At 49.7% G+C, this 12,986-nt stretch overlaps 1 protein-coding gene across 4 annotated transcripts in view; it reads left to right on the top strand.

The window, feature by feature from the left end:
* The first annotated feature begins 319 nt into the window (after nucleotides 1–319).
* The window catches only part of GLRA2 (glycine receptor alpha 2), a 54,111-nt gene continuing 41,444 nt past the window's right edge, over nucleotides 320–12,986 (top strand). For 3 of the 4 annotated variants that reach the window (XR_005660823.1, XM_039914151.1, XM_039914153.1), the window contains exons 1-2: nucleotides 320–436; nucleotides 7,042–7,265. Coding sequence is in view for 3 of the 4 variants with exons in the window: in XM_039914151.1 (XP_039770085.1) it covers nucleotides 335–436; nucleotides 7,042–7,265 (326 nt within the window). In the remaining variant the exon portion in view is untranslated. The remainder of the gene's footprint in view (nucleotides 437–7,041; nucleotides 7,266–12,986) is intronic. The other variant, XM_039914152.1, reaches the window with a different exon arrangement.

Here is a 12,986-nt window from a genome sequence, read left to right on the forward strand (position 1 = left end):
AGCCACCCCCACCCCGTCAGGATGCATACTTTCTCAGAATAAGGGGGCAGAGGGCACAAACGTCTATTTGCGGTGCTTCCCCCCGGTCCAATCTTAGGAGGGAACCGTGCGAGACTTGAATTCAGCAGGGTTTAGCTGTAGCTTCTTGACCCAAAATGGTTAGAGACGAGTAAATGCCTCAAAGTCAGAGACCTCAGAGGCTGAGGAAAGAGAGGCAATTTTACGACTGTGCACCTGAGAATGAACTGTAAATTTGAAATCTCGCTGTCTACTGAGTTCCACCCAAATCTCTACCAGTTTGAACAGAGGTGGTTGGAGCTGTGCTTTTGCTTCAATGTCTATTGCAACGTTCTTATTGCATTCCGCAGGTCCTCCAGTAAACGTTACTTGCAATATTTTTATCAACAGTTTTGGATCAGTCACAGAAACCACAATGGTAAGTGCCCCGCTGCCACTGGCAAGAAACGAAAGCAATACTTGATGTATGTCATGAACACAACCTGTCAATTTTTCTATTTATTGTTCAACTTGCAGGGCCTCCCGTAAATGTTACCTGCAACATATTTATCAACAGCTTTGGTTCAATAGCAGAAACTACAATGGTGAGTGGGACTGACCATTGAAGCCATCTTGTGAAGGAGTGGGCTGTGGGACAAGGCAGACCCATTGCACGATGTGTGTCCGGGCATTCAGTGCCAAGCTCCTGGGAAATAAATGCTAAGAAGGACCTTCCTACTTACCATTTTCTTTCTCACTGAAAGATAATGAGCCAAGTGCCCCTTCCTGGGAAAGCAGCGATCTCTAATCAGTTGTAGGAAAACTTGAAGAAGCCTGTGGTGCTTGGACAGGGCAGGGCAGGGCAGCCGACTGCACACTCCTCCGGCCCCCCGAGCTGCACGACCGTTGGCTCCACTCCGCCGCTTCCTCCAGAGGTGCCTCCAGCCTCTCTGATCTGCCCCCGGGAGGCTCCATTGCTCTGGACCTGGGGGAGATGGCAGGCACAGGCCAGGGTGGGCAGCGAAGGTGGAGGCGATGGACTGGGGCCCTCCCGAGGGCCCAGAGCAGTGCTGCTCTTTTCTCCGTGTCCCTGCTGCCCCCTGGGCCACCCCGAGGATTGTGTCTTGCCACCCATCTTCCCCCAGGTTCAGAGCAGTGGTCGGTGAGCCTGGAGTGGCATCCAGGAGCACTGGAAGCGTGGCGCTGGCCACAGTGACCGTCCAGTTACGGGGCTCACGGGGATATCACCGGAACCACGAGGTCGTGACGAGGCGGCAACACGCTGTCCCGACCACCCGTCGCGGCCCCAGCCTTGCCCTGCTGTTGCATCTGCTCTCCTTGAGCAGAACCTCGTAAGGAGCAAGCGGTGCAGGGTTTGAAAACGCCTCGAGCCACTTGTCCTCCTGATGGTGTGGACTGAACGAAACAGAAATTAAAGATGCAGGGAGAGTGTTCATTATCGACATAGAGAGCAGGAGCGTGTGTTCCACGGAAGTCGAGTGTATGTCCTTTCTCCCATGTACTCTCCAGTGCTATTGACCGGAAGGAAAATTGGAGTGCACGTGCTCTTCCTAGTGAGCGAGACAGATGATTGGGTCACAGCGGTCCGCGGAGCACGGGCCGACTCCTCCACGGGGGAGCAAGGCGGATCGCTTCCCCGCATCACATATGTAGGGACCGGGGTGGGGACAGCCGAGGGCAACTGTTCGTTCCCCCGGAGAGCGAGAGAGCGCCTCTCCTGTCCCCGAGCACCCCCGGGAGGTAGGAGTAATCAGAGCAGTATTTATTAATTGCTTACTGCAAGCCGAAGCACCTTGCTAAGCTCTGGGCGACACGAAATTTTAACAGGTCAGGTCCAGTCCTTCTCCCTAATGGGTCTCTCAGTCGGAGCGGTAAGGAGAGCAAGTGTCTTGTCCCTGTTTTCCAGATGAGAAAACGGAGGATCAGAGAGGTTGAGTGACTCGCTTGGGATTTCCCAACAGGTCAGTGGCAGAGGTGGGACTGGAACCCAAGTCTCTTGACTTGCTGACCCGGGCTCCTTCCACTAGGCCTTGCCCCCTCCCACTTGGGGTCATTTAGAAGTGGCCGTGGGGTGGCCCAGGTGTCCTGCTGATGGTAAATGCACGGGGCTGCCCCAGGGACAGCCCAGTGGCTCGTGCGGAGAGCCGGTGCGGCCCAGGGACCGTGCAGGCGTCGCCCACTTGCCCACCCGTAGCCCCGGAGGAGGAATGGCTGCCCTCCTCGGGGATCGGGATGGGCCCCGGACCCCGACCACCGACGCTGAGGAAATAGGGTGATATTCAGCAAGTCTACACTGTCCTCTCTCCTGTTTACATATGCAGCTCCCTGAAACATCGGTGGGGATTTACTTTGCATATCAAAGAAGGATGCGATCCATAGTATTGAAGCCTTGTATTTAGCGATCCCATTCGGCAGTACTAAATATTCAAGATTGTCAAATAATGAACTAGGGCAATTGAAGAATCCCAAATGGCCTGAGGCGGAGCATTCCATAGGGCTAGCGATGGTCACGGTCCCACAGGGAAGGGTTGAAGAAAACTTAGGATCCTGAACAGGTTGGCGGGCCTGAATGCTTGACAGGGTCCCCCCTCAAGCATTCAGGCCCGCCAACCTGTTCAGGATCCCAGGTTTTCTTCGGCCCTTCCCTGTGGGACCGTGACCATCGCTAGCCCAGACGAATGCCAAATCAGCCTTGTGGCCTGGGTGCTTTCTCGTTACTGAAAGCTTCCCTCGACCGCGGCCCGATTTCTTGTCAACAGCCCGATTTCCGTGAGGCCCTGGGCTGCTGGGTCGGTGGTGAATTGGGAGAGCTCTCATTACCATGTAACTCTGACGCCAGGGGTTCAACCCTACCCTCTCCACCCACCCGAAAGGGAGCTCCCGGCCGTCTCTGCCCCCTTTGGCAGGGGTGGGGGGTGGGGGAGGCGGGACGTGGTGAGTAGTTTGCATTGTTGCCTTCCCCCTCCTCCTCTTTTTCCCAGTTCAACTGACTCTGAACCAGGGGTAGTGGAGAGTGTGCGAATCAAGGTCACCATCCAGCTCCTGGCTGAAGGCAACCAAGAACGGAGTTACACGTTATCTTCTTTCCTGGCACTAAGTAACCCCATAATTTCCACCTCATCATTTCCCTCTCATTTGGGCCCCTGTGCCCTTGGGGCACCCCCTCACCTGTGACCACCTGTGAGTCCAGAGGCGCTGTCTAGGGCAGCTGCAGAGGGCGGACAACAAGAGTAGTTCCTCAGATGGGCCCCACCCCCTGGAGCCCCCTTGCCGCCCCCACGCTCCACCCTCTTCCCACTACCCTGTGTGACGGCAGCTCTCCGGAGTTGCGGTCCCTGCATGGGTTAGGCCACCAGGGATCGTTGACGGGGTAATCCCCAAAGATCGCAGCTGTCGCATGTCTCACGTCTCTGTGCCGCCCGGCCTTGACGGGGACCGGACGGAGAGACTTAAGGGTGAAACCTTTGCTCTGGAAAAAGTTCCCTTACCCCTTGGGCCAGTGGAGCCCCTCTGCTAGTTACCCTGGATTCCCCCTTTCCCTGACCCACCCCATCTTGGAGGAGGGTCACAGGTCACTCTGTTCCCAAACCAGAAATGATCCATAGCCTGATTAGCTACCAAGTAGCCCAACCCCTAGGGGGGGGTTACATATTGTGGAAGAGAGGGCCTAATGCTCCTTTGGAAGCCACTTAGGTTCTTTCAAGTCCCAGAACATCATTTCACAGATTGCCACGTTCCGGAGTAGTCTACGGACCGGAAAGTGTTCATTTAGCTCGTCGAGATAATAGTTATGGTGTTTGTCGAGCGCTTTCTGTGTGACATCCTCTGTCCCAAGTGCTGAGGTAGATATAAGTTAATCAGGTTGGACACTGTCCCTATCCCACATGAGACTCACCACCTCAAGTAGGAAGAAGAACAGGGGTTGAGTTCCCGTTTTACAGGTGAGGAAATTGAGGCATGGAGAAGTTGAGGCCATAGGTCCACCCCCTTCCCCCTGGCATGATTAGACCTAGGATCTCATTCCATTATTAATTTGCACCGTCTTAGAGCTCTGGAGTTAGGAAAGTAGAATGCGGGGAGGGAAGGGGAAGGACTTCCGAGCGGGTGGCATATTAAGAATTACGTCGCCAGTTAGGGTTTATTTCACAGTGGCATTGTAGATTTTGCAGGAATCTCTAGCCGCTGTAGTTCAGAGTAGAAAGCGTCACTGCTCTCTAGCCATGAGCTTTGGCTTTCAGTTTCAGTCTTCCCCTGTTGCTCTTATCTACAGAGAGGAGCCAAGCTTGAAGAAGCCCAAATCCGGCACGTCACTTGCTTTACAAGATGGTGTTCAATGACAATATTTGCACGATCCGATGCTGATTGCATTAATAGATTCCGCCATTGCTTTGATGAAATCCCCTCATTGCATTTATCAAATCTGCCTCTATCAAATCCGTAAATGTGCTCCTTTTTCGATGTTCATTAAGGCAAAAATGCGAAACGTTTCAGTAGGTGGAGCCAGAAACTATTTACCTTGTTTCTCTGCGTAGCGTCTGCAGAAGTTATTCAAAGAGAGCCGTGAAACGATGTGCCGTTTCAGGTGGTTACCTTTTTCGATGGCTGAGTGGGAGGTTTGGGAAACTCGGTATCAGTGGCTCTTTCCTTGGCTATGGGGAGTAAATTCAATTGCATGGTCCGACGTGGGATGTGTGCTTCGCTTTAGTTTATTTTTCGCTTTCCTCATGAAAATGAAATCCATTTAGCTTCCCCTCAATTGTGGCTTTGACATGAAAGTAAACGATTTGCCTTCCAAAGATGCTATCGGGTCTTCGTCAAAGGATGGGGCTGCCTCATCTGGGGCCAGGATGTTTAAAGCAAACACTGTTCAGAAGCTGCCCGGCTGAGCCCAGAAAATTTGATGGAAAATCCTGTCCGGAACAATTCCTCCCCTGGAGCCCCCGTGCAAAGCCGGGTTCTTAACACACCTCGAAGCTGCAGCGCGGGAGAGCTGCAGTGTAGTTGGCGAACAGTCGGAGTTTGGGATTCTGAAGAATCTGGCCCAAATTTTCCTGCCTCATTCTGTCTCAGTAGTCTGATGCATTAGGTTCAATTGCTGATTCTGGGGGAGATCTTTGTGTGGATGAGAGACGGTCGGCCCAAATTCCCAACGTGATTTATTTTTTCCACCCTGGATGCGCTTTATGTTTTTGTTTTCCTTTCTTAAAGTGTACACTTTTTTGCAAGACCTCAAGGTGTTTTCTTTTTATGCTTTCAAGTCTGCCAAGTCGCACTGAAATCAGAGGGTGGGGCTGTCCAACTCTGGGATACTCATTCCGGAAAGTACCAGTAGGGGTCAAGGGTAGCCCTGATAATTCTGTGAAATCATAGGGAGCAAGCGAATGAAAATAACCTCCAACGTGGACCTCGTCCGGTCACGTTTTATTCAAAGAAGGCCTTTTCCGAAGGGCATGATGAAGGTGATGTTCATTCTTCCAATATATTAGCACCTTAATCGGTAATTAGGACAGATAGGTAAAGATCCTTCGTTAGGGGATTTTTGTACCTGCAGGACAGCATGGGGCTCCAGCAAAGTCTAGTTCCATAGAGACTCTGGAGTGAAACAGTGGAGGGGACTAATTGGTGATCATGGGGGTTACAGTCAATCGATGATGTGTGTCGAGCGCTTAACCGTGTGCAGGGCACGGTCCCAGGTGCTGGGGAAATTACAGTCCAATAGACTCGGTAGGCATGATGCCTGCCCTCTAGGTGACAGCCTACAGCTACAGTCCTGGGGTCGAGTTCAAGTAGATCAGTTTGGGGCCGTGATGTGAGAGCCACCGCACGGACATTGATCCAGCCACCGATCCTATATTAATTTTGTAAATGTCCATTTAATGATATTTATTGACCATCTACTGACTGCACGGCACTGTACAGAGCTTGGAAAGGACACCTGGAGCCTCAGAAATGTTTCCTCGCCACGAGGAGCTTACACCCTAATGGGGGAAACAGGCATAGAAGTATCAGCTATAAGATGATTTACCAGTATACACCTTGGTTGAGAGAACATTCCAATGTATCAAGGAGAATGAAGTTTTAGATTCCCCTTGGTTTGCCAGGCCGGGAGAGAGATAAGACCAATCCCATTCTCCTTCGACTAGGACTCCAAACCCAATTGGGCACATCCAAATTCTCACCACTACAAAAAGCAGACACATTTCTTGTTTGGATGACTCTTTTACTACTTTCTTCTGGTGCAGTCTCTGTTCACAGAGGTCTAAATCGTAATTGACTTTCTGGCTTTCCTTTCTCTCTTCCTCTGACATACACTCCTAAGGCTGAGTGCAGAGGATCATTGACTCCTCTGGCCTGTCCGATTTGCCGGTCCCGTTGTTTGTTCACGCAACCCACGGCATCCAGATCCCACTCCGTTTTTGTAACGAGCGGCTGCTCCAGTAGCACTTGGGCCTTTTGAGGGCCTAAGAAACAACCCAGAATGTTCGGGGTACAGAGGGTCCCCCTCCCTTTGGCAGCACCGGGCCAAAGGGATTTTTCTCCCGCCAGAAGCCAGCAGTCCCGGCCCAGGGGAAAACTCACTTTGCAGATGAACTGTTCAGAGAGACTGTTTGGACGCAACCCGACATCCAAGTAACTGGGCAGCGTAGATGCAGCCGGAAGCTTAGGATCAGTCAGCAGAAGATCGTTTCTTCAAATCCGTGAGATTTTTTTTATTGAAGAGGAGGTCACCTTTAGGGCCGTTCAGGAGATTTGAATGGCGGGGAGACCCTAATCCCAGAGGCCCACAAAGTGAATCGGTAGGTTGAACTCTAATTTTTGTCCACCTGGATGAGAGAGACTGAAGGTGGATGACTCCCACTGGGGCGGTTGTCGTCCGGTAGTCCGCCGGCCCTGTCGCTCTCCCCGGTGATAGGTTCTTCCTTCCAATGCGGGCCTGCGGGATGATGCTAAGGTGATGACAGAAAGCTGAAATGCGGTCTCATGGGGTGGGTTGAGTAACGCTTGTGCGTGGCATTTCTGTAGGACTACAGAGTGAACATTTTTTTGAGGCAGCAGTGGAATGACACCCGGCTGGCTTACAGTGAATACCCAGACGACTCCTTGGATCTGGACCCATCTATGCTGGACTCCATCTGGAAGCCGGACTTATTCTTTGCCAATGAGAAAGGGGCCAACTTCCACGACGTCACCACCGACAACAAGCTGCTGAGGATTTCGAAGAACGGGAAAGTGCTCTACAGTATCAGGTAGGCCTGGGTACCGGAGGTGCCTTCCACGTATCGACTCACGTACATACTGACCTGCTGCCAAAAACAGTTTGTGGGAGACAGAGTGGCTCTGTCTACTGAGGAGATCTTATCGATGGATTGATTTCAAAGCAAATTGAGGGAAAACACACTTGTCCCAGCGGAGACAGGTAATTGGGACAGTCGATAAGCGATCAGACACGTGTAGTGCTTACTCTGTGGTACTCTCCCGAGTGCCTGGTAGAGTGCTCGGCACGTAGTAATTTCTCCGTAAATATAATTGATCGGTTGAAGGATTGATAGGCACATCTTTGGAGGAGCAGGCTTTTTGGTTGTTGTTCCGAGCGAATTTTAGGACACCTTTGTAGTTGTTGTTCTCATGCAGTCCAAGGGAAATGATTCTTCATTCATTCAATAGTATTTATTGAGCGCTTACTATGTGCAGAGCACTGTACTAAGTGCTTGGGATGAACAGGTCGGCAACAGATAGAGACAGTCCCTGCCGTTTGACGGGCTTACGGTCTAATCGGGGGAGACGGACAGACAAGAACAATGGCACTAAACAGCGTCAAGGGGAAGAACATCTCGTAAAAACAATGGCAACTAAATAGAATCAAGGCGATGTACAATTCATTAACAAGATAAATAGGGTAACGAAAATATATACAGTTGAGCGGACGGGTACAGTGCTGTGGGGATGGGAAGGGAGAGGTGGAGGAGCAGAGGGAAAAGGGGAAAATGAGGCTTTAGCTGCGGAGAGGTAAAGGGGGGATGGCAGAGGGAGTAGAGGGGGAAGAGGAGCTCAGTCTGGGAAGGCCTCTTGGAGGAGGTGATTTTTAAGTAAGGTTTTGAAGAGGGAAAGAGAATCAGTTTGGCGGAGGTGAGGAGGGAGGGCGTTCCAGGACCGCGGGAGGACGTGACCCAGGGGTCGACGGCGGGATAGGCGAGACCGAGGGACGGCGAGGAGGTGGGCGGCAGAGGAGCGGAGCGTGCGGGGTGGGCGGTAGAAAGAGAGAAGGGAGGAGAGGTAGGAAGGGGCAAGGTGATGGAGAGCCTTGAAGCCTAGAGTGAGGAGTTTTTGTTTGGAGCGGAGGTCGATAGGCAACCACTGGAGTTGTTTAAGAAGGGGAGTGACATGCCCAGATCGTTTCTGCAGGAAGATGAGCCGGGCAGCGGAGTGAAGAATAGACCGGAGCGGGGCGAGAGAGGAGGAAGGGAGGTCAGAGAGAAGGCTGACACAGTAGTCTAGCCGGGATATAACGAGAGCCCGTAATAGTAAGGTAGCCGTTTGGGTGGAGAGGAAAGGGCGGATCTTGGCGATATTGGATTGGATATTGGATTGGATTGGATTGGATTCTTCTTTTCCAAAGTTGTGTCTAAATCCACCTCATGTTTATGATTTTCCTAAATGAGGTGACTTGGTGTGCACAAGCTTCCTGATTTAATGGGGCTGATACAAATGTCAGCATTTGAATAAACAGTGAACTGTAGGAGGACCAGGGGATGCTGTTTAACTCGATAGGGAAACAGTGGCACACAGATGTTTTTGGAAAGACATTTTCAAAGCAAAAATTCCCCTTTTTTCCAGAGGGGAACAGGTTCCAGTTCAGAGCATTCAGGGCATGGTACAAGTGAGCTTCTCCTGAACTCCATTATCATTCCATCCATTCATTCAATCGTATTTATGGAGCATTTACTGTGTGCAGAGCACTGTACTAAGCGCTTGGAAAGTACAGAGTATTTTGCTGGGGTTGCTGGAGGTGAACCCTTACTCCGTGGAGGTGGACTCTGAGTGGCCTACTGACGGTCAGCACTCCCGGGATGCGCCGTTCAATGAGGTGGACTCCCAAGCTAATGAGGAATGACATTTCAAGGCATATTTTTTCAGTAAAAAGCCCGGTCCACACCAGTTCCACTTGGTGCTGAATGTCACCAAAGATACCAGTAACCAATCCCCCTACCGTCAGTCGGTTGAAGAGGAAGATTGTGTTAGAGCCATTAAACATTACTGGGATTCTGCCATTTCCATTCAAACTGGTATCTGGTTTTCCCTATGCAGTGTTGGTGGAAAGAGTTGGGAAACTTTCCAAGTGGGAAAGAGACAGATTGAGAGAGAGAGAGAGACAGTAAGAGGGACAGAGCGAGAGAGAGAGATGCGGAGAAGCTTGCTAAAATCTTAGAAATTTCCTTTTTTCCTTGGCAAGAAGAACATGAAATCAAAGCCAAGGATTAAGAATATGAACAAATGAAAACAATTGGCTCTGTGATACTGGCATGTGTTAGCGAACAAGGAATCTTTGTTCCAAAACTAGCACAGCTGTTGTCAAAACATCACGGGTCATTTTGTAAGAAGAAAGAAAAGATTCATTTTTGATGTTCTTACCCGAACACAAAGAAGTAGGAATCCTCGTTCTCCTTGGTAATGAGCAAACTCCGAACTAATTGGTCCATCAGAAAGCAGAATTTCCCTTCACTCTGGGCCCTGCTTCCAAGCGGACTTCTGGTCATTTTAGAAAGTAAGGACTGTAACCCCGAATTGATGGCTGTTTGTGTTTTTTTTTAAGAGAAACAGCGTGGCCTCGTGGAAAGAGCTCGGGCTAGGGAGTTGAAGGACATGGGTTCTATTCCTGATTCCTCCACTTGGCTGCTGTGTGACCTTGGCAAGCCACTTAACTTCTCTGTGCCTCAGTTACCTCATCTATAAAAATGGGGATGAAGACTGTGAGCCCCATGTGGGACAACCTGATCACCTTGATTCTCCCCCAGCTCTTAGCACAGTGTTTGGCACATAGTTGTCTTAAATACTTAAATAGAGAAGGAGCATGGCTCAGTGGAAAGAGCCCTGGCTTTGGAGTCAGAGGTCATGAGTTCAAATGCCGGCTCTGCCACTTGTCAGTTGTGTGACTGTGGGCAAGTCACTTCACTTCTCTGGGCCTCAGTTCCCTCATCTGTGAAATGGGGATTAAGACTGTGAGCCCCACGTGGGACAACCTGATTCCCCTGCACCTACCCCAGCGCTCAGAACAGTGCTCTGCACATAGTAAGCGCTTAACAAATACCAACATTAAATTTCATAATTATTATTATTTGAAATTCTAATGTCAAACTATCAATCAATTAGTAGTATTTACTGAGTGTTTGCTTTAGGCAGAGTACTCTACTGAGTGCCTGGGAGAGTACAATACACAGTAGAGTTGGTAGACAAAATCCTCATCCATAAAGAACTTACAGTCTAGAAGGGGGAGACAGATATTAAAATAAATTACAGGTAGCGGAAATATGTTCTATTGCCATTCCAAATCAGGTCAGCACAGAGTATAGTAACTAGTGGGATGAAATTTTTCAGTAGTGTATTCACAGGCTTTGCTTTAGGCAAGAACTTGGCTCACGAAAATTTTTATTTTTCCAACTTAAAATTCATAGCCTTGTCAGATGTCTAATTTACATGAAATATTTAACCCCCGGCCTGTTCCTTTACTTGTTCCTGAGCTTTACGTTCGCTTTTCAATTCCAAAGTCATTTTTAAGTTATCACAGGAAATGAAAATCATTGAATTATTTATAACGCGATATGAGGCTCAATCAGTGGTATTAATTGAGTGATTACTGTGTGCGGAGCACTACCCTAAATTCTTGGGAGAATGCAGTGAAATAGAGCAGGAAGGAAAATAGACATGATCGCTGCCCCCAAGGAGCTTCTAGCCTAGAGGGACAACTCGAATGACGACGACCCCTCACGGGGCAGTGATGAGCTTTGCCAACCCAAAAAAAAGGTGAATTCTGGGATCACTGGGATTGGTCTGTTCTCATCTGTTCAACTGTTGACATGATTGAAGAAGCTGCCAAATTGTTTAGCACTTTGCTGCTGGCAGCCACTGCATTCTAAGTGCAAACCCCTTTTGGGATGGTAATTAGAAAAGACACCTGCTGAATCAAGTCAGGACTGAGCAGTGGGGAGTGTTTGCAAATTTATGGGACCTCTCTCAGTTGATGGGTTCCAGTACACATAATGGTATTGACCCTCCAGAATTTCAGGAGCCTGCAGAATTGTGAACTCAGCCTCAAAGACAGAAATGCTTGTATGTGGGGGTCTGTCTCCCCATGAATTCCCGGTAAAAGCTCCCTTCGTGGACAAATCTAATTTTGCAAGCCGACACTAAAAGATGATGGAGTGAGCTTTCTGGGAGAAAATGAAGTCTCTGCGGTCTCGTTTCTTCCGATTTTTGGATTCCGTTGTGATTTACTAGTTACTAAACAGTCTGATTTCTAATTTCCCAGAGAAAAATAACTCCTTTAGAAAGCATCAGTAGTCTTTCCAAGTAACCCCGACGGGGGACCCAAAATATCGAGTTGTTTCTCTGATTCCTAAAACAGGGTATTTCTGGATGGGCAGAAGCGTTTTAACCTAAACCTTTGTACTGGGGCGGACTGAAGCGGAGGCATCATAACCAGGAGGACAGAAGAAAGCCTAAGGAGCCATAATTTAAATGAGGCCACAGAGCGGTTGTTGGGAGGAGATAGTGCTTAACACAGTGGCGGCAGTCAGTCGACCAATCTGCGGTATTTATCGAGCGCTAACCTGTGGCAGAGCACTGTACTAAGAATCCTAGTGACTTGGTCATAGAAAAGAGGCTACAGGAAGATGAAAAAGCAGGAAGCAGGATTGGAAACAAAGCTAAATGTGTCGGTCCATTTGCAAATAGTAAGGGAGGCAGCCTGGTGTCACGAAAGAGTGCTGGGCTTGGAGTCGGAGCTCTGCCCCCGGCCTGCTGCGTGACCTTGGGCAAGTCACTGAACCTCACGGTACCTCAGTTTCCTCATCTGCAAAATGAGGTTTATAATGCCTGCCTCTCTGCCTGCCTCATCGGGTTGTTGTGAGGGCAAAAATGAGGTAAGTAATGTGAGAGCTTTCTGGGAATGAAAGAGCTTTATGAAAACCAAGGTTCGTTGAAGGGCTCGGTGAAGGCTGTGCTCCTTGCACGGCCGGTATGGAAAATGTCATCGGTCGTCGAGCTTTCTTCCATCGTTCCCACACGATGGAGAACCTGGTCGCCGCCACCCTCAGGCTGAGTCATGTCAGCTCTGAAAGCAAGGTTTGACTTTGAAGCCCAGGTGGAGAACCGGGCTGGGGAAGGGCAGGTTTATTTTTACAGTGCTCACAGTAAGTGCTCAATAAATAGAATTGTTCGATAGATTTTGTTCTTTCATAAAGGATCAACAGACTTGACCGCCTGCCCATCTTGGCCAGGGGTGGGGAGGAGTCCTTCAGAGTGGGAGGAGCAGATACTATTAAAAAAAGTGTGGGGGCCGCATTCTCACACCCCCTCACCTCTTCCTCAACTCTTCCCCTGTGTAATACCGGGAGTCAGACTGGAATCCAAACTGGAGATGTCTAAGAGAAACGAGCTGGAAGAGGGCATGAGAAAAGGCAGGCCGGCCAGGTTTCACCTAATGAAAATCCACTCTAGCATGGTCCCTCAGCCAGTGAACAGTACTTGGCAATCTTGTCATAGTTTGAAAACGAAATCAAATCAATCACCAGTCAGTCATAGGTGTCTTTTGAGCACCTGTTCTGTGCTGAGCACTGCACTAAGCATCTTGGGAAAGTACGCTACAATCGAGTCGACGGAAGCAATTCCTGCCCTCAAGGAGCTCAAGGTCCGGGGTGGGTGGGGGAGTGGGGGAAGACAGACTTAAAAAAGAAATTACTGATAAGGGAAAT

This window comes from Ornithorhynchus anatinus, chromosome 15 (assembly GCF_004115215.2).
Source record: "Ornithorhynchus anatinus isolate Pmale09 chromosome 15, mOrnAna1.pri.v4, whole genome shotgun sequence".
Lineage (NCBI taxonomy): Eukaryota > Metazoa > Chordata > Mammalia > Monotremata > Ornithorhynchidae > Ornithorhynchus > Ornithorhynchus anatinus.